The 22,081-nt window shown below is 41.1% G+C and overlaps 1 protein-coding gene across 2 annotated transcripts; it reads left to right on the top strand.

The window, feature by feature from the left end:
- Positions 1–9,339: 9,339 nt before the first annotated feature.
- On the top strand, positions 9,340–15,652 carry LOC137782125 (uncharacterized). Of its 2 annotated transcripts, none has more exons than XM_068571246.1 (3): positions 9,340–10,698; positions 12,078–12,727; positions 15,003–15,652. In XM_068571246.1, exons 1-2 carry the CDS (start codon positions 9,688–9,690, stop codon positions 12,621–12,623), a joined length of 1,557 nt encoding a protein of 518 aa, XP_068427347.1. In that variant the 5' UTR covers positions 9,340–9,687; the 3' UTR covers positions 12,624–12,727; positions 15,003–15,652. The 2 variants fall into 2 exon arrangements, with proteins under 2 accessions (XP_068427347.1, XP_068427346.1); XM_068571245.1 differs by having other exon boundaries at positions 15,000–15,652.
- Positions 15,653–22,081: the final 6,429 nt, after the last annotated feature.

The raw sequence follows: 22,081 nt of genomic DNA, 5'->3' as shown, positions 1-22,081 counted from the left end.
GTCTTATTCTTTACTTTTAACAAAGAGCTTTTTTAGTGATAAAAATGCTCTCAGGAGTCAACCAAAGTTTGATAAATAACAGCCCCAGACTGGACGTTGCCTCAGATGGTCTTTACGGCAGTTTTGATAATAAATAATAATTATGATAATTCTATTACTGTATTATATAATTAATAATTGGGGCGGCTGTACCTCATGGGGAAAGTGATCGTTTTAAAACCACAAGGTAGATGGCTCGATCCCCGGTCTCACCATAGTTTGCATGTCGAAGCGTCCTTGAGCAAGACACTGAACCCCCAGTTGTTTTTCGGGCGCCTCACGGCAGCACACCGCTCCTTAATTACTAAGGATGGGTTAAATGCAGAGACTAATTTCCCCACTGTGGGATTAATAAAGGATACTTTCTTCTTTTTAATTTAGCGGAGAGGCAAAGACTCTCACAGATAAGGCTATGTAAGAGCTGCGGCACTAAATAAGACACTGCCACTTAGGAAAATAAGGGAGGTCGCATAGCTTGAGCCAAGATTGAACATTGTGTCAGCACAGCGTGTTAAACAACACTCCCAGACTTGGCTGTTTCTGGACGTGGTTCAACCTAGGTCTTGCATGCATGCCGATCCTTTTAATGAACGTTCGCGAAGCACAGAAACACCTCTACTGACCGTCGGCAGCTCTTCTCACGTCAAGGCTACAGGAGGACATGTTTGCGAAATGATCTGTCAATGCAACCACAAGACCATTTTTAATGATCCTCCATCTATTTGATCCTCGATCAGATGTGAGCCACGCAATGGTCTCAACAGCGAGAAACTGTGGCTTCCAAGCGTTTCCAGAGTACATCAGGGGATTGTTTTTCTTTGCCATCTGCTGTACCTTTCCGTATCTCCACAATAAAAGACACCGAGAGCTACTTGAAGAAGAGCAAGATCGAGAAAGTGCAACATTATTTATTCAGAGCAAGTTTTCGTTTGAGGCTGATTTTAAGTCGTTGTTTAAAAGGAAATGGGAAGCAAATTCTGATTTTGACGTTAATTGCTTACCTTCGAGAATTTTATTCTAACATGTGAAATCAAACACAGTATGTAGGTAATAAGTTTTCTGTCAGGACATGTAAGGCTTTGATTTCTCCCTCAGTGCACCGATTTAAGTGCACCGCTATTCATCCCTGATGCGAAGATTTGAAGGCTGGAGGCTTCACTGTTTGTGTTGCAAGGCAGAGGCAGCGAATGAATGACTCAGCTGTTCTTTGTGAGCAAACATGAGAGATTTCTTGGAACAAATGGACGGCCGTGAACTTGAGGGTCAGAGGAATGGTGAAATTGATGTTTAAAAATTGCAGGAAGCTTGAAAAAAAAAGAAGAATTGAATGAAAAAGTTTATATTTAATACAGCGAGGATGTTTGGCAGTTATTATATATTGCCTCCATTGGAGAATGATTTAATCAATTCTGAATAAGTAGGTCTACTTATATGCAGAACGTCTTATACCTGAATTCTTACATTATCAGTTTTTAATATCTGGATCTTTAAGAAAGAAAAACATCCTGACTGTGCTTGGCGAGTACTCCTTGACTGTTTAGCTCATTATGCTCACAGGGAAAGTTTTCCTTTAACTCTATTTTAATGCAAATGCATCCTGTCCTCCACCTGAACGAGATTTCTGGCAGAGGCAAACATCTCCCACGTGAGCTTTATTTCTGTAACCAGTGTAGCATGAAAGAGGAACTAGCAAGCTAGCTAACTCGCTAGCCGCTAAACTTAGCTGACTAAAATTAAACAACTTCATGTTTCATCACTGACTCTTGTCACAGTGGAGGAAAGCACGTCGCTAACGCCAGATAGTCCGGCAGTCAAAGCACAGTATTAACACAAAATGTCTGATACCAAAGGTTTTATGATTTTTCCTTATGAGGTTATGTCACTATACCATACGACTAAGGAACAACCCTTCGACCCCAAATTGAATATGCTAAGATTAACAAAGTAAGGGGATAAAGTTATCGATTTTTGAGAGAAGTTGCAGACATATTAAAAAGCATTGCTTTACCTTTCTTAACTGTGGATGAAATCTTCTTCAACTTGGTGTAAATATTGAAAACATGCACCATGTTGCTATAACATTTTCAAAAGACTTTGTTCGAGCTTTTTTTGTTAAACAGTTGGATCCTCGGAAGCTTTTCTGTGAGGCCTGGTCTTAATAGTTTCTAGTACCTTATACTTACAAAACATGTAATCAACTTTTTACATGTAATGCATTGTTATAGATTTAAATACCAAAACATTAAGCTACAACAGTAAAATACCACTTCCACACCAATGCATAATACATTATAAATATAATATATGACATATAACCCTCACAGATCCATTTCTGTTATACTTCATTTTAACAAAGGATCTGAATGCTTGTGAATGCTTCTTTCGGATGTAATGTAATGGACTTTGGCAATGGTCATTTGAAATCTTCTGCCCTGGACTAACGACCGAATGCCTTGGCGTTAGCTGCTTAATGAACAATGAGATGTGTTTTTATCTGGGTCAGTGCATGTTACTGCTGCTGGTTAGATTAGAGTGAAAAGAAGTCTGACTGTCTGTTCCTGTTGTAGAATCAATGTCCCTGACTGTCAGATGATGGCAGGCTTGGCTTTCCTTTTAAAAAATGGATGTTTTTGTTTTGTGTTTGTTATTTGGTAGCCTCTGAAGGGATTTGAGTGTTTTAGTTTGCCCTTGAAAACACTTAAGTACTTTAAACAGCATCTTGACTCACGAGCAGAATGACTCAAACAGATGTGTTGGTCTTTTATATATCATTTTATATTGTTCATATATTTATATCTCAACAACTATTTGATGGATTGGCATGACATTTGGCACACAGTAATAACATTTCAAAACTGGCGCCATCTTCTGGTAAAGATTACATATCGTCCAATTCTTTTGTTTTTTTTGTCCAAGTACTGTAACTGCAAAATGATGTCATTCCCATCAGACTCAGCTACACTGTGTTCAGTGCTGATACATTAATGTTAGCATGTTAATACAATAAACTAAGCTGGTGAACATGGTACTCATCGTGAGCCTGTTAGCATACTGATGTTAGCATTTAGCTGAAAGCACAGGTGTGTGAAGTCTCATAGAGCTGCAACTGTGGCTGAATGTCCTCCTCAAACCAAAACCCTTCATTTTTACACTCATGTAGAGTAAAGGTCCTCAAACCTATAATCACTGATTTATCAAAAATATAAACGTTTATTGCAAATTCTTCAGAATGACCTCCATTACTGTTCAAAAAAATTCCTGTATTTTGTCGCTTATAATTGGAAAGACGTCATACCGCATCACTTTGCTCTTGTGGAGATTTGCACTGCTTTTGTCTTGACGCTGTCTCCTCTTCAGCTCACGTCTGTTTTTTTTTTTAGAACTGCTGTGTATTAATCGGAAACACTCTTATCTATAAACATGACCTTGCTTTTGCGGTAGCGTGTCCTTTTGTGCTGTCAGTTCAGCTGATAAAACTCCCCTCCCATGGCTCCCCGGTTTATCTCTGCTTCCCTCTTGTCACCATTCAAGAGCCAAACCAGGTGTCCACAAGCACTTTTTCTTAAGTGCCCAAGGAAAGTTCCATATCCTGGCAACAGGGCAAACTTAATCATTCCCTTTCCTTTTCCTTACTGTCAGCCATGGCAACTGCTCTCTGCAAGACGTCTCAGGAGCTGGGCTTCTCACCACTCACTCCCCCTGTCATTAGAGCTTTTTGACATTGTCATTTTGGACTCCCGTTTGGTGCCCTTGATACTCCCCATAAAGGCAAATTAGCTATAGCACTTTAAGGTTTTTAACACGTTGTGTGCAGATTGCGTTTAAACAGGAGAAATTGTCTAAAGGTCTAAAAGCAGCCAAGTATTTTTCTTAAGACAGTCCTTTTTCAACCTTGCACAAAGAACAAAAGAATAAAAGTGATTTGCTCCGTTGTCTATTTTAGTGTCCTAAAAAGCAAGAACACAGTGTCTCTCAGCTTCCAACGTCACACTAAAGCTATTTTGTTCTCACACAAAAACTCTAAGGATAACTTATCTTATATGAATTGCATGACGGAGCGGGTTTTATGGCACCATGATGCAATTAGGTTTCCTGGCTCAGAAATAGAAAATTGTTTTATATTCCTCTTTGGTACAATGTAACCATTGTGTTCCCTAAAAGCAGGACATGCATCGACACACCGAGAGATGATATGAGATATGTCCTCACTGGGTGTCAGATCCGGTGTGGTCTTCTGTAAAATAGTCTCGACAATGTCATTAGTCACTAGCATGTGACGGAGAAATAACTTCTGACTGCAGTTTTTCAGGCTATTTCCTCTTGTCTCAGGGAATCCAATCTTGCCTCAACGATTTTTGGACACTTTTACAATGCTACCGAGGGGCAAATTGGCTTAATTTATGTGATTTTTGGCCTGTTTTTGATACTTTCCATACACCATGGGTCTTTTTTCCCCCCAAAGAAGTCATGTAGGGGCTAGATGGAAATTACTATTTCACGGGGGTGGTGGTTCTTCACGACATGCAATAATTAACTCACAATAGGAGATCGTTTGGGAGTGAAATTAGATTGACATCTACAGCAAATGTTCATCCTTATTAAACCACCCAGTTTGCACTGTATGTGCAAACTATCAGGGATGAAGCCTGGTCTGTATGAATGATCAAAGCCTGGTCTATATGGCTCAAGCATGGTCTATTTGGCCCAAGCCCGGCTTGAATCAGCTCAGTATGTCTTTTGGCTGAGGCTGACTTTCACATCTCACAACTGACGACCGCAACCGACGCATAGAACTGAATCACATTCATACTTTACCACATGGATAATTACAAACAGAGGCATACAAAATGACAAATAAAACTCAGCAGCAAACCTTTAGGGTGTGTTTACACTGTAATATATTTAGTGTATTATGTTTTATGAGTTGGTTCATTCATGGTGAATCGGCAGCCACAACATTTTTTGGGATATATTTGCACCTCTGTGTAAATAAAAGCATTGATGTGAGCAGCTGCATGAATGAAGTGTCTGCACAGGACTCTCTGCGGTTGTGTTTCTTTTGGGGGACGGAGTCACTGTTTGCTGCTGCTCTTTTTTTACCTTCATTATGCAACGTTATAATTATAATGTACACGATGGGAAGCTTGAAATACTCATGAGAACATAATGTTGAAAGAGCATGTTCAGTGTATTGTTATTATACTTCTGTTGGCTCTAAAGTTTGTAAACACAACGTTCACATTAGCAGACCCTGGTGTATCTTAGAGCACTCATTTAACACACTGTGTGTGTTGTTGCAATAGGAGTCAGATTCTCTACTCCAAACAAGTATTTTGAAGTACGTTACGAGGTTTTCACTGAATAGTTACAATGCGGTCAGCTTAGTATTTTGAATCAGAAAAATTGTAACATAAGGGCATAGAGACAGCGTATAGACAGAACAATAAAACATAGGCTAAGTTGATACAAGGACATACATTAAACAGAATAAAACACTGGATGTGAGGGAGGCAATAGATTGAGACATCATGACCAGTGTAAGGTTAAAGGTTTTAAATGAGATGTGAACATATTGACTATTCAAATATGTTTTAGTTGATTGATTTGTTACTTGACTATAGGCGGATGACTGCAGACCGACTGAGAGACAACATGGCTTTGAACGCTCTGTGGCTTTTTCATGTTGTGCCCTTTAAGCAGTAAAACATTTAAATCAATAGGACACACTGGACGTGAGTTTGATGAGGCTTAAACGAGCATCTACAATAGGTGATATCACAGACAAAACATAAATCATATAACGTATAATTTGCATACTAACGCATTACTAACAATTTGCATACTGTGTATGTGGGACACTCAAGTCTGCGTCAGTAAATTTCTGGGCCCTTGCATCTGCAGGAGGGTAAATAGGCCACACGCCATCTGACACATCACTGACACCATATTGAGCACCTGTTATAGGCTGGTTTAGAAGTATCCATATGTGCTAATTAGGTCATCTTGACCCTAGTGAGGACAGCAGAGTGCAGAGTGGCAGAGCGGCAAAGTGTGGCGCCCACTCTCCGCTTCCTGGTTGCCCTCCAGTCGTGCAGCCAAGCGGAAGGTTTGAAGGCCAACACAAAAGAGTGTGATGTAAGAGCTGCATAAACTGGGAACTTTTTAAGGCAACACACACGCACACATACTAAACCTGCCTATAGGTAATGGTACTGGCAGTGTGACAACTTAAACTTTTGATATTCTATTTGTAGCTCAGACACTAAGATCTGCCTGAGGAACCCCTACTGTGAAATACTGAGATCAAGACGACAGGTTGAGGTGTTGCTGTCTCCTCCTATCGACTTTCGTGTCTCTTTGTCTTTCTCCCTGGACTGTGTATGTATGAGATGGATAGAGTTGGAGGGAAGTGCTTATATTCAGCCGTGTAAAAAATACTAAAATGTTAAACTTGGGTGGAAATATTGCATCGTTGCTAATATTTTGCTCCAATCAAAAAAAGTCTAAAAAACTTCCAAAAGTAGTTAGTTTCCAAAGTTGCAACTAAAAATAGATTGAAATATCACAGTTTACCACGATCAGCTGTTAAACTAAACAGCTCGCGTGGTACCAAATCTACGGGCCGCTAGTGATATTTACAGTAAAAGTACAGGTAAAAAGCAATAGTTTATCAATCCATCTGTGCAACATGTAAAGGAAAGTGAAACCTAATTCATTTGTCCACCATTGCTATGTTTACACCAGAACAGCATGCACAATCTGCCAAAAGTTTTTTTTTTTGCTAAACTTATCTACACACCGAGACAAAGCAGTCAGGAGGGCAGAGGACAGATGGCAGGAGGATAGAGGACAGGAGGAAGGACGGATACAGACTGATGTCTGTTCGTCATTCTTTATAAACTTCACTTGGAAGTGTTATCTATTTTATTAACATTACACATTGGTTTTCAGTGAGATTTTATTGACTTTATGTCGGGACTTGAGGTTGTAAACATAACTGTTGCTGCTCTATGAACAATATATTAATATGGATTCTATGTATACATACAATGTGTATACATACAATCAAGATTATATATATCAAATGTATATAGCCATTTGATGCATAAAATTAAATTATATATGTTTTTAAAAGCAATTATTAAGTAATTTAGAAAAGCATGGTATTGATAAAAATACAATCCTAAAGATACCATACCAGTAGGCCACCGTAGTACTCCAACATGCAGGTTAGTTTGGAGTTTCGGATGCAGCCAAGACTCCAGAAGGCTAAACTCTGAGTCTAATTCCTTTGTCTTCACTAAAATAGAAATTCTAAATCAACCACGACCGAAATCTAAAGGATTGCCAAGTGGCAGGATTTCAATTCTGGCTGATGTAGAATTTCTATTTGAGTGAAAACAATGGAATTGTACTTTGAGTTTAGCAGTCTGGAATTATTTTGTTGAGACATGAGCTTCAGGTTTTCAGAACTGTAATAACACATTTTTTTCTCAAGGAATATTGCCACAGACACAACATTTGTAATACTGCAAATATGCAAATATCCAATACTTCAGTATGCCATAGGCTCAATCACCATTGTGTTAGCTCTTTCTGACATAGTTAGTGACTTAACAGACATTTATTCAAACTGGTATTACCGACTCAATGTTGCATGCCTCAGTCAACCAGTCACATAACAGTTAACATCCATAAAATGTCATCACTTCAGAATATCATCCTATGCAATTTGTGTGAAATTGTCATAAAGTGCATATGAATATGAGTTAGGACCAAAAACGCTTTATGAGGTCACAGTTACCTTTGACCACCACATTCTAATCAGTTCCTCCTTGAGCGGAGAGGTCCCCAAAGTGGACATCTGTGCCAAACTTGAAGACATTTGCTCAAGGAGTTCCTGAGATATTGCGCTCATGAAAATGGGACAGACGTGAGCTCACACTGACCTTGACCTTAACAATATATATATATATATATATATATATATATATATATATATATATATATATATATATATATATATATATATATATATATATATATATATATTTACATATATATACAGTTTATATGTATACATACACTTATACGTAAAGTCAATCCAGCTGTGTTTCATCTACAACAACAATCTTTCCCCGCAGCTGGGACCAGACTGCGTATCCTCTTGCTGCGATATGGATGAATCCCCTTCATCCTCCTCTGCTGTTATTCTCAGTAGTTTCTTTTTCTTTTTACAACCCATTGTCTTTTTTAAAAAGCTACAGTTATTCTCTTTCAAAATAAATGCCTTGCTGTTCTCCGTCGCTGGGGATTTAGAGCCACAACAGAGGCGCTTTATGCTATTTTTAAGAGAGATCTTGATTGCTCAACCTGCTTTTCTTTTCTCTTCCAGTTAGCCTGCCATTATGGTTATCTACACTGAGCAGAGATTGATTTATAATGAAAGAATCTAGAGTTTAAAATGGCTTGAAAAGTTTAAATGGCATGTAAACACCATTGTATGGACTTGGGAGGAAGAAGGGTGCGTGATTTTCGAGAGAGTTCAACAAAAATATCTGTGCTTGCCTCAGCAGAGTTAAGATTTGCTCAACTATTGAGGTGACGGCACTTTAACCGAGACAATGAGAGAGTGGATATGACAGGAATGACAAAGGACAAAGAGGGGGAAGGCATTGGTGGGAAGAGAGGTGGAAAAAAACTGAATTGTGAAAAAAAATGTTCCCATGTACAAAGGCAGTGGCTCTGTCTCCTTGACTCAGAGTGCTATCTACTCCCTCATATGTGTATGTTTGAAACCCCACCTCCCCCAGTGCTTCTCTCCTCCCCTCCCCTTCCCTCACCTCCTCCTTCGGTCTCCGGCTGAGGAATCCCAGGCAGCGTTTAATTGCAGAGTGCAAAGGCTTTAGTTGGGCTAATGAGCTCAGCACCGGAGCTGGGACTCTTTCACGCACTCTCTGAGGGACAGAAATCCTTTACCGGAGAAGCCTCGCCGGGCGGCTGGATTTTAGGTGGAGGGGAAAAGAAGGAATTCATGAATTCAGGTACAATCGATTATCAGAGAGCATATACCAGAGGCAGGAGACGGAGTAAGAGGTGGAGAAAGAGAGGAGAGCGGGAGAGGGGAGGGGAGGAAACGGGAAATACACACAGTCACACACACAGAGAGAGAGAGAGAGAGAGAGAGAGAGAGAGAGAGAGAGAGAGGGGAGGGAGAGAGGAAGAGAGGAAGCCTGCAGCAGCAAATGAGACAGAACAACGAGGCGGGAGAGGTAGAAGAGAGACAGAGAGGAAGGGAGGTGGAGAGGGGCCCCGAGTAGGAGAGAGGGCTACAGGGTGAGGAAGAAGTAGAGAAAAAGTTAGGAGAAGTATGAGAAGGAGGTTTTCAGGAAAGAAAAGAACTGCTGCAGAGATTAACAACTACAGGAGAGAAGGAGAAGGGAAACAACAGACAGGAAGGAAGGGGAGGGAGAAGTCCTGGGTAGAGAGGAAGAAAAAAAAAAAAGAGCTGAAGAAAAGTTTTCTTGTGGGAAGACTCAGATGAGGAAAACAGAGCGAGTGAATGACTGGGCTAGAGAGAGCAGTGAGGGGAGGTAACCAATTGTTTTCTAAGGCGTTTTCCACACAAGCCTCAGGACTTCTTTGGACATGTACACAGAAGGCTCACAAACAACGGGACACCACCGATTTCTTCAGCCCATCAACACCACCGCCCCCTGCTCCTGCCAGCACTGCGTCCACTATGAGCAGCCAGCGTACGGCCATCACGGTGGGCTGGGATACCAACCAGCATCAGCCAGACAGACAGACCACAAATCTCTGGACTGTAGGAGAGACACCCAGGCTCCTCGGCTTCAAGACGGAGGAGGGAGAGCTTTCGTAGCGGACAGAGCTGAGAGAAGCGGTCATCGCAGCCCACAGAGGAGGCCTGTGTTCGCAGGGCCGGGCCCTTACAGCCAGTCAGACGACTTGAGCCAAGTTTGCCCCTGGGAGTTGAACCCTGCCCAGTGGAGCTACCCGCCGGAGCCTGGGGTGAGACACTATCCGTCTGTCAGAGAACAGTGTGGCTGTGTGGTGCACAGCGACACCAGGGCACACCCCTTTAACGCCGGGATACCACATCCTCTCCCCCATCTTCAGGTCAAAGGTCAGGGTTATAGGCACCGGAGGACAGTCAGGTATGTCTCAATGGAAGAGGAGGAAGAAGATATCGGACGCGTCTCTGAGAGCTATCATTCGGAGCCACACAATCCCCATCTGGGTGTTTTACACATGCCAAATGGCCACTGCGGACCAAGGCCTGTGCACTTTGAGGGAGGGGAGGAAAGAGATAGCCATCAGGACCGGGGCAGACTGAAGGGTGGATCAGAGGAAGACTGTAATTCACGCGGTGGCGCTCACAAAGGCTTCTTTCCCACTGAAGTCCCACAAATACACTTAAACCAAAGAAGACAGAAGGAGCCCTGCGTCCCACTTTCTGACAACAGTAGTCCGGAGCCCTCAAAATCGACAACCAACGGGGACCATCAGTGCCAGGGTTCAGCTGTGGCCAAGCAGAAGAGGAGGCAGGATTCGGTGAGGGATCAAATCAAACAAGTGGTGACAGATCTGGAGGATGTGTTGGGGGGTTTGAAGCAAGTTCACGTGGAGATGAAAGAGGTAGGAGGGTCTATTATTATAGATGTCTATTCTTTACATCAGGCGTCCAAAGATGAAGGTCTGCATGTAGGTGTCTCAGCCTTTTATCCATACGCCCCTGCATATTGTGACATTTAATATCGACATTTGATATTGTGAATCTAATCAAAAGATTAGATTTAAACAGAAAGTCCAGATCAGTTTGACACATTGTGTATCTGTTTGTACATGTTCATGAGAACATGTTGGCATGTGTGTCTGTGTGTGCGTGCACGCTGACTGCATGTTTGTGACTCACCTATCGTCTCTTACTGAAAGCTGTGATTGAGAACGATTTGCACTGACCTTTTGCAGAATGCTGTAGAAATTGGCTGCGTATTAAAAAGCACATTTAAAAGCCTGGCTTCAGACTGTTACTAAATTATACCTTGCTCTTATGGTATCCATTTTGCATGCAGCTGTAAAAAAGCTTTGATTCACAGCTGAATGCATCTGGGCAAGGCTTGACATTGTATTGAAAGAACATTACAAATGAAATACCTCCATGATTGTGAATAGAGACAGCTGGAAACTAGAGGACATGACATTTAAAATACATTTTGGCAGTGGTGGAAGAAGTACTCACATCCTTTACTGGAATGTTCCAAGACTATAATGTAAAACTACTCCATTATAAGGTTAAATCCTGCAGCGAAATACCACTTGTGAAAAAGTAGGAGAAAGTTGTATCAGCTAAATGTACTAAAAGTGAAAAAAAATACACTCATACAGGATATCATTAGATTGTTACTAGTGATATACCAATGCATAAATCAGAATTGTTCTATTGTAGCTGGCCGAGGTGTTAACTACTTAATATACAGATAGTTAAGTCCAGTGTTTCCAACAAAGGGGTCAGGACCCCTGTCAAGGGTCACAAGACACATCTGAGCTGTAGTGAGATGATTAATGGGAGAGGAAAGAGGAATAAAGATAAATGTGACGACACAGATCTATATTAATTTTTTTTTAATTTTCTCTGTATTCAGCTTTTTGTGAACTATTGGAAAGACTTACCTCTTACATGACATGAAAGCATCCCAGCTGTTCAGAGGGGGAACGTCTTCTTGACTGAACCGCAAACAACTCATCTGAAATACAACAAGGAGCCTGAATTAGACACTGTGAAAGGTTACAAGACCAAAACAAATTGAAACCACTAGTTTGATTTTTAGGAATGCATTGTGTTTCATAAGCTCATCAAATGTTTTTATGTAAAATCTTGTTCTGACAAGTAACTGATGTTTATAGTTGTCAAAGACATGTAGTGGAATAAAACATACAATATTTCCCTTTGAATTGCAGTGAAGTAGAAGCATAAAGTGGGATCTTCAGTACAGAGTATCTTTATTGTCATTCAGGTGGTCCAGCAGATTGATCGTCTCACAGCCAGAATTGACCTCAGCGAGGAGACGCCTTGCATCACTCTGGGGGCGTCCATTAACTTTCACGGCTCAACTCATCCAGGTGACCTGAGGGTGGCCCAGCTGCATGATCACAAGCCTGCTCCAGTCCAGGCAATGCAACACATCGACGAAGACCGCATCATTTTAAGAACTAACTCACCCTCCCCTGTTCACATGGCATCAGTCGTCAAAACCAGCCGCTTCACTCCATCCAGCATCACTAAGGAGGTCAACCATGAAAGGACAGGTGCAAATGGCCACCCGCCTCACCTCTATCCCCGCAGAGACTCCAACCACGTTGGCCAAACTCATCCTGAGTCGCACCCCCAGAGCCTTGACCCTACGGTCATCATTGGTAACAGCACCTCCAGTTCAAGGACTCAGAAGCCTCCTCTTTACCCTCAAAACGGGCGCTGTGGGAAGGGCCCGTACCCGCCTCCCAAGCCCGCGAGGACCTCTGCTTACCCCGGGAGAGGCTGCCAGAGCACCAGCATGGTGTGAGGGAGGGGGGGGTCATCTGCCCCAGTGCCATGGGGGCCTGAAACATGAGACCCTGTTGCAGCGAGTGGAGGTCAGAATGGGAGCAGGCAGGGGAACAACTCATGGTAAGTTCAGATTTCTCTCTCGTGTTTTACACTGTTGATGTTTCCATCAGCGCTCTCAGCTGATGACGTTTGCCATGTTTACTGGCAGCGTAGTTTTCAAAGTCAGTAAATGAATTGCAGTGTTCCTCCCTGTTACAAAAAAGGGTTTATGCGTGTGTTTGATGTTCGTGTGTGTGTGATGTCTGTGTGTGGGCGGTGGCGGTGGAGGGGGCGTAATGTGTCTGTTTTTGTTGATGTCACATGATTTCCCAGTCTTCACTACACTGCAAAATGTGTCTGTCTTGGCAAGTGGGATGAGAAATGAGTATTTACACTTCAGATTCAACCAGCAGGCTGAAAAAATGTCACTCGCTGAAGGAAATTTACACTTTTTTTGGAGTAGATTTGAATATCTGAGGAATATCTGATCTTGCAGAACAAGATTAGACATTGGTTATTAAACATCTTAGAACATAACTCAAAATAAAGGCCAGATAAATTCGAGCAGCTTAAAAAGTCTTTGAATTTTGGCAATCTTTCTCACATCAATCACTTGTATCTGACAGCAAAAAAAGCAAGATAAAATCTTGAAACTTTTTTTTGCAGTGTAACTTAGTCATCACTTCGAGGCAACAGAGTTGGCAGGAGCTCAGTCCTTTGCGGAGGAAGACCCCACAGCCGCTTGACTCCAATCATGTGACACTAAAGAGGCGTCATTATATTTACAGGATAATCATCGCTCTGACTCAGAATTGGCAGAATTTACTTATCTGTCTCACTGAGGAAAAACTAAAGTTTTCATCTCGTGTCACCGTCAGATGTTTAATTAATGACTGTGAACGAGGAACAGACTTAATAACAAGATGACATCTGTGAAGAAGTCGTTTCAGCAGTTGGAGGGAGAGGGAGGGTGGGAGTACATACAGTCCTACAGTCCCTTCAAAAAGTCCACCTTTATAGATACTTCAGAAACAGTGGATGTTTCTGTACTTCCCTCTTGTGCAGAGTATGCGTAACTGCAATCTGTTTTTCTGGCCTTTCTGAGTTGGGCAAGCACAATCTGGTTTTAATCATAAAACCCTCTGGCCACATGCCAGAACGGAGTGAGGCAAACTTGGTATATTTGTGACGTCCATATAAACACAAGCACCGCTGCACAGTAAAGCAGCTCCTCACATTATGCTGCAAGGAGAGACACGCTCCAAGCTTCAGGTCGAGGCTGGCTGCCAGAGAAACGTGTCGGAAAAGTGCATGTACTTGAGCTTTCATTTATAAAATGAGACGAGAGTTTTACGAGTGGTAAGTGTAATGTAGCTTTTCTGTTCAACACTGCCCTTTCTTTTCACTTTCAAAGTCTTTCAAAGCATTGATGCGTTTGACATTATAAAGGCCTGAATCATCGGAATTAATCACCCAGAGCAGGTTCAGTGTTAAAATGGCGAGCACAACAGATTTTGTTGTATGTAACCGAGCCCCACGCACACACACACACACACACACACACACACACACACACACACACACACACACACACACACACAAACACAGATTTTGACACGTCCAAGATTTAAAAACTCCATGATTTTAGATAATATCGGGTTTTAATGGTGCACATTCCTAAATAAAATTCTGTTTCATCAACTTACCACATACTAATTAGTGCACAGCAGTCTTGAAGCCCGGTATTATTGAGTACTGGTTTCTGCAGCTCTGGGCTAAATGTCACTAGCACCTGGCAACATACCCAAGGCAACATGTTATAACATTTCAACTTATTTTTTTAACTGTTTTAACTTGTATTCTCTGTGTTCGCTCATTTATTCTTTGTACTTACATGCTGTGCTCTGTTGCTGCACAATCAACTGCCTTTTGATTGCTGAAATGAGTGGTCAATATTGAACCACAGCTCATTTATGCCTCAAGGATTAGTCCATGAGTAGAAGTCGGCCTGAGACTCACTTGCAAAGACTGGCATAAATGCCCTCACGTCCGATAATACCGCCACCCTCAAGGTATGAACCTAGCAAACAGCCTTTGCGACAGTAAAACTTGATAAAATCTGGTTTACAGCACTCCTCCACAAGCGAGGCATCATGACTCACAAGGACACTCACACACAGAGCTTTACGTTCAGTACAATAGAGATTAACACAATTTCTATGGCTCCATCAATGAATGATGAAAAGCCTTGAGAAGAAGCCCGGTCTTTACATTTTTCAGTCTGAGATATTCAAGGTGCTCAGTTCAGAATCTAAATTATATTTTTCCCTCTCTTTTGTCGTGTTGTTTCCAGCAGGAGCTGATGCCACTGAGACAAGCTGTCAGCCGGTGGAACCAGAGCACGGCCTGAAGGTGGGGATATTTCCAAAGGGAAAACTCCCCCCCAAGAGTCGACCTGCAGCTGTACGTCACGCAAGCACAGAAGCATGAAGGAGTGGCAGTCAAACCTGGACAAGAATTTATGCTTTTACTTTTTTATGTGAAGAAGCGACAAATAATGAGAAAGATAATGTAAACTACCACTCAATAACCACCATTAGAAAGATAAAAGGTATATTTCTATGACAATGTTAATTTATTTTATAGTAGGCTATTTTTTATTGGGAAGAAATATATTTTTAGGCAGCTTACACCAGTATGGATACTGCCTAACTTAATGTATGCTGTATCAAGATTTATATCATTGAAACTATTCGACAGATATTTTAATAAAGAGCATGGACAGGTTTTCTCACTGCTACGTGGTTGTCAAAGTATGTCAGAAGAATAATCAGCAAGGAGACTGAAAAGTTGGAGAAGCAGAGCTGAGATCAAACTGCAATACAATACATTCTTCTTCCGTTTTTCACACAGTCTGACGTTTCAATTAGCTAACTCTAAGAGATGTGCATTGACCGCTGAATGTCCCACATTTCAATATGAAATAAAAAAGAATTGATGCCAGCATTTCATTGCCCCTGACTCTGGGAAATTATTTATGCATTCACTGAGTCCGATAGAAGAATCCCAAATGGTTGTGGAAGTTGTGGAAGTACTTCTCTGGCTGCTCTGGAGATGGCAGTGTGTGAGCCCTCACGGCCTTATTCTGTCAAGGTGGCCCGGACCAGCCAGGCCAGCGTGTGTGTCTCTTGTTTGTTTAAATCTTGTCTGAGATTTTCACCACTCTGCTCACACAAGCTGCTGCTGTTGTTATCAGAGGACACCGCTTCCCCTGTGACAACTAGTATAATTCATTCACATCACAAAACACCCCCCACTTTCTGTCTCTTTTATTGTGTGTAATCCTGACAGGAGATGACACGTGCAGACTGTTAACTGTCCTGACCACTTTGTCACTCTCCATCTGTGTCTGCAGCCTATAGCAGTCAGAGTTATTGTGTTATAATGGCAAGTAAGGTTGTAAAGAATGAATAATCATTATTTGTTAAGAGCATCACGCAAATTATTGCACCACATTATTATATACTTTCATAATAGTATAGAGTAGAGGGAAGATTGTTTTACTTAGCAATTAATCATGTAATTACTTTTGAGTTTAGATATTATTATTTATTATATTATTGTTAGGTAAATTGAATTCCAATATCAATTTCCCAGAGAAAACCACCAAATTAGAGTCATCGGCCTGCCACTGAGGACGCTGCCCCCCACTGTTGCTATGCCTGTTGAGCACTGCATGTGTGCAGTTCATGAAAACAATGAAAGATTTACAACTTGAAATTCCTGCACAGAGGTAGACATAAGCAGCCGTGTCATTTCTAACCAGCAACAGCCAATTTTACGGCCGAAATGGCAACTGTCACTGCCAAATTTATCAGTAGTAGCAGGATAATGTTACAATTAAGCTAACGGTACATTACGCCGTTATTCGTGCTAAAACGTGAACCGTGTAAAATAATTGCGTCATGGCTATAGTTGATATCTTTTCTAAAAGATATAAAAGCGTTGTCTTGCTTTTAGCAACAGCAGGCAGCTGCTTTCAATCATAATCCACAAAATAAACACAGTACTGTACAGTACATGGCACCAAACAGCAGACCGACTCAGTTAGCTACTCGCTGGTGAACAAAGTGGAGCATTTAGCAGGTAAAGAGCCAGATATTCCCATCAGGAGGTGGTGCTGTCTGTTCTGAAAAGGCTTTAAAAAACATCGGACATGTTGGTCATCGGTAGGTATTATGTCCCATAAAGTTTTTGCTACATAAAGTCTACATATTGTTCTGTGGCGCTTACGGTGTGTGTGAGAGAAAGATGAGATGGAGAGAAAACATGTGTGGACTCTCAACTGCTTTAACACTCACATTAATTAAGAATAGTTGAATCTTACAGATGTATATATTTTCAAAAATCATGTTACAGTTGTATCTTTTATGTATAATTCAATTCAAATGAAAGTGAAAAGGTGTTGCTGAGTAATGCCTGCCTCGGATTTGAGAAGCGTTAACCAGTGAATATTTGTCATGTTTGCTTATTGAATTACTGGACTCATGAAGAATCATGAGTGCAGCATTGTTACTACACTTTTTTCTTGAGGGAGAAAAGACTAAATATTTTATAGTTTAGTCATTAACTGTGTCAGAATGTTTTCCATTTTGCAGACTCTGCCAGTGATAGGAGGGGTCTGTTTTGGCAGTGAGCTAAAAGTATGGCCTTAAGATCTTTGTTTCAAATCTTTATACCAAAATCTAACTTTTAAAACAAATAATCTTGTTCAGAACGCTCTATGAATACCAAGTTGGAATTGCAAAACAAACATCAATCCTCTGAGGGATCACTTTAAGGTCTGCAGGCTTGGATCTCAGATGTCTGCTACAACCTGAGAAAGGCCATGCGTTGGCCTGCTGTCCAAGTCTGAACCTTTCCGCATACTTTGCCTATGAATCTTGTCAGACCGAAGACACACTGGCTGAGCTGCTGGCCGTGCCGCCTTTGTAAATACTGGAGTGACTGAGGAATTTCAGACAAAGATTCAGACCAAGAACAACACCAAATTTAAGTCCAGCCACCTCCTATTGGTCTTATCCACCCAAAAATAATACATGAGTAGGATGTTGTTAATACCACAAGTGTTCGATTCCTGTCCAGAGGAGTATTGTTTCCTGGTCTGTTCAGATTCTGGATGGAAAACCACAGCAGGTTAAGCCACTGCAGTCTGAGAGGCCCGATCCTGCAGTAACAGCTAGGTGCTAATGGATCCAACCAGCCTCCTAAAACACTGAGCCAGGCAGGAAGAGACAGTAGCAGCTTTGATTTCGGTGACATATTTAGTTAAGTTGGTACATTGGTATCAAAGCATATGTTGGCATATATGTTGATGTGTATGTTGTCCTACAATAACAGGACAGTTTAAAATTTAATTTTTAAATATTCGGTTAAGTGCAAATTTATCATAGCTCCCACTACGTATGCGTATGCGTGCACACAGGCTCGTGCACACATTTTTTATAAGTCATTTTAGGGTAAATACAGGTTTAGTTTATACATCAATTATGCAGGCATGAAAATGGGTCAGGGGTAAAAAGGTGAGAAGGACATATAAGTATGTATATATATATATATATATATATATATATATATATATATATATATATATATATATATATATATATATATATATATATATATATATCTGTTCACTTAACACTAACCGCCCCCCTCCCCCAAAATAAACTGATCGAATCTACATTATTCACGTCGGTCACCTATTTTGGTTTCAAAACGGCGAATTTCGCCGAAAGGTGAGGGATTTTCATGCCTGATTATGACCCTGTTCCATTAAGGTGGGTTAGGGCCTTGGTATTGTACATGTTAGCTCACTGGACTAACTGTGTCACACTAAATAGGAATGGATCATTATTCATCTAATCAGTTATGCCTGTGTTTGTCCTGTTATGAAACGTCAAATGAAAAGATCCAACAATTTTGTGAAGCCAATCCTTTGATAATAGCGATAAGTTGCTTTCTCTTTTAACAAAAAACTGTGTATGATCTATTAGGGGTTTTCAGTTTTCTTTCTGTTGTCAATACAGCCAACAACAATCTTGTTTTAAAGATAATCAAACTAGGGATAACATTTTTTTAAATCTCATGTTGCCAGAAAATGAGACGCTAACAAAACAGTTTTACAATTTCTTTTCTATCCCTGAGCTTCATTTAGGCGTTTTAAAGTGAACAAAACAGATTAATGCAAGTGTATGAAGAGCTTACAGGCAGACTGTACAGTAGATCAACAATCAAAGAAAAGCAAATCCTTCGTGCTATCCCTCCAAATACCACCCAAGTCACGATACCACCCAGCTTGAAAGAGAAACACAATTCATCATCAGTCCCACTCAAAGATTACACTGTTCTGTTTCAGCGCACAATGTCGTTTCCTCTCTCTCTCTCTATATACGACACTGCTGGTTGTGTAAATGACCCCCCGGGTGAGAAAGTAGGCCAGTATGTCTGCCCTATACGCCCTCGCTAGTCTACGGCTGACCTCAGCACTGTTCTTCATCTCAAAGGGATGACAGAACTGCAAAGGAATTTCTCTGCTCTGTGCCTAAACCAACCTGTCAAGGCGCTCCTTTTAGGCTGAGCACGATCCTCTGCTACGTCCCCGCCGGCTCTCACGTGGCCCTGCTTTGTTGAAATATGACCTGGAAATACCAAACCCTGGCCTTAGTAACCTCTCCAAACACTGTCTACCTACGTGCAGATGCATCCGGAAAATGTCTCCCCCTGTCACAGTATGTTCAGTGTGGGCTGCAGGCAGATGGCAAAACCCTTCCCCTCCTCACCTTACCTACCTGTTCGCTGGATTGTGTTTGTTGAGGCCGAATGAGAGGTGCCAGTCTGCCTTTTTTTCTTTTTTGGCCTTTGCCAAGGCTATTCTGTGTCTTTGTGTAAGGCTAACGAGAGACTAAGTCCAGATGTTGGTGTGAAGCTCCACAGCTGAACAAACAGTTTCTGTCTTCTCTAGAGCATGACATGTTTAAAATGACATGCTGGTCCAAAAAGGAGGAGACCAGCTGAGTTCTGAGGAACATCGTCAGCCAAACACTCATCACCTGATCGGCTTGTTAGGACAGCTTAAAGTTCAACATCCCTTGAATTTGTATTGGCTCTGGGCATGGCCATCTTGGCCGGACTTAGAAGTGAATCAAAAAAACAAAGTCAAGCGAGTGAAAAGTAAGTAAAAATTCAGAAGATTAACGCCAAATGGTAAAACAAACAAGGATTTCCTGCAGATTCTGTGATTTTATACTAATGGCAATAAAGATATATTCCTTGGTTGGTGTAAATTCAAGTGGGAGACCAGTGATTTAAATGTTTGTTTAATCTCTGAGTCATCGTATTATTGAACAATCACATTTGAGTGGGCTTTGGGTGAAGGAGTTGGACTGCATTGGCCGAAAGGCAATCTCATAACCCACCGGTTATCATCTAATGGATGGATTGACGTGGCATTTTGTACAGACGATCATGATCCCCAGAAGATGAAGCCAAATCACTTCATTGATAAACTTACTTTTGTTCCAGCGCCACCAAAAGTTTGACATTTTGCTTGACACGGATTGGATGGATTGCCATGAAATCTGGACAACACCATCATACGTTTTTCCGTCAAGCTCAGCAGTACTTTGTGTACTGTGGCTCAGTGGTTAGCCCGTCTTTCAATCAGAGGATCGGTGCTTCGAACCCAGCCTCCGCTCATTCACGTCGTTGCGTTTTTGAGCAAGACACCTAACACCTGATTGCTCCCCGTTGCTGTGTCTACGGTGTATAGAGCAAAAATGTAAATCGCTTTGGATAAAAAGCGTGTTCTAAATGTAATTACATTACATTTCGCTGATGCTTTTATCCAAAGCGACTTATAATAAGTGCATTCAACCATGAATGCAAACTCAGAACAACAAGAATCATGAAAGTACAATTTATTCAATAAAGTCAAACTACAAAGTGCTATCAGTAAGTGCCATTTAAGTGCTACTCAAGTGCTACTACTACGCTACCTTCCTTATTCAAGGTGTAGTCGAAATGTAATGTAATGTGTTCAGTGCTAATTAGCAAATGATAGCATCATGTTGTTAACATTTAGCTTAAAGCACTGCTATGCCTAAGTACAGCTTCGCAGAGCCTTAATGATGTTACCTCTGTTCAGATCAGACTTTAAAATTCAGACTTATTTAACCCTCTGTTACAGCATTCCTTTGCTAAAATAGTCACTGAGTGTAAATATTGTCCTCAAAATTCCCAGACAGACAAGAAGCCAGACGACTCAATAGGAATCAGAGGATTTTCCAGACACTTTCAATAACATAGACAATCTACTCTGGCAGGGAAGCACCTTGGTGACTTCCAACCTAAACATTTTCAATTGCACTTAATCTTCCCGGTACGCTGCTTTTTTAAACTGAGACTGAGTTCTATTTGGTTGTAAATACCCAACATCTGTGCATTTAACAAGGCATACATTGTCTGGAGCCCGTATGTTTTCCATTACATCATTCAAAACCGCTTCATAATATATAAAGAGAGTGATTTGCTGGAGGTAAAAACATCTATGAATAAGCTGAAGCGCAGTCACCTCTCGAGAGAATACAATCTATAAAGCTTTAGTGCTCCGCCTGTCATTTTTTTGCGGTTTGAAACAGTCTAGTGCTTGCTGCTTATACACATTTGTCCTTGGGAAAAACATCTTTGAATGAATTGCTTGAGATATTCTCTGACAGGTTGTGTTAATTCTCCCACTCAGACAAAATATCCCAGACACAATCCCCAATGGACGTGAATTATGTGATGGATTTATTGCCAGGAAGGAGCTGGGAGAGGCACTTCTTTTTACATGCACAGAGGACGAGAGTAAGAAAAGGCCTCCATTCATGGTGCTCTAGCTGTGTTGTAGTAAATGGCATGGTCATATAAGATCCTGCGGCTTATGTCTTCACAGAGGCTTGTCAGCAAACATGCCGCCTGTTTGTCTCTGAGGCCTTGATCAGCACGCATCCCTCAAAGTAAAGCCCACTATTCAACAGGACAAGGACGAACAGCTTACCCAGTCCTCCACAGTGGACTCACTTTGTATGAAAAAGATCCTTTTCTCCCTAACTATAAAGACTATTATATAATAGAGCTCGACATTTCATCCTAAAACATGGACATAGCTAGAATCGAGACTTCAAAATCTTCACAGATCCATAGATAAACAACTTTGATATTGTGGCATTCAGGAAGATTACTCCTGCCTGTGGTTATCATAAAAAAGGAAGAATTGTTATGATAACAAACTCCTCTCTCCTCACCATCTTTATTGCATTAAATCCAACATGCCAATAGAATATAATACGGTTTTCAACAATGTTTTAGCAATATTAGCAGTTTTACAAAACA

The sequence above is a fragment of the Clinocottus analis genome, unplaced genomic scaffold (assembly GCF_023055335.1).
Source record: "Clinocottus analis isolate CAN_PGR_092001 unplaced genomic scaffold, fCliAna1.0.p SCAF_11, whole genome shotgun sequence".
NCBI classification, from domain to species: domain Eukaryota; kingdom Metazoa; phylum Chordata; class Actinopteri; order Perciformes; family Cottidae; genus Clinocottus; species Clinocottus analis.
The sequence above is the reverse complement of the archived record's forward strand: the minus strand, read 5'-3'. Positions and strand labels throughout refer to the sequence as shown.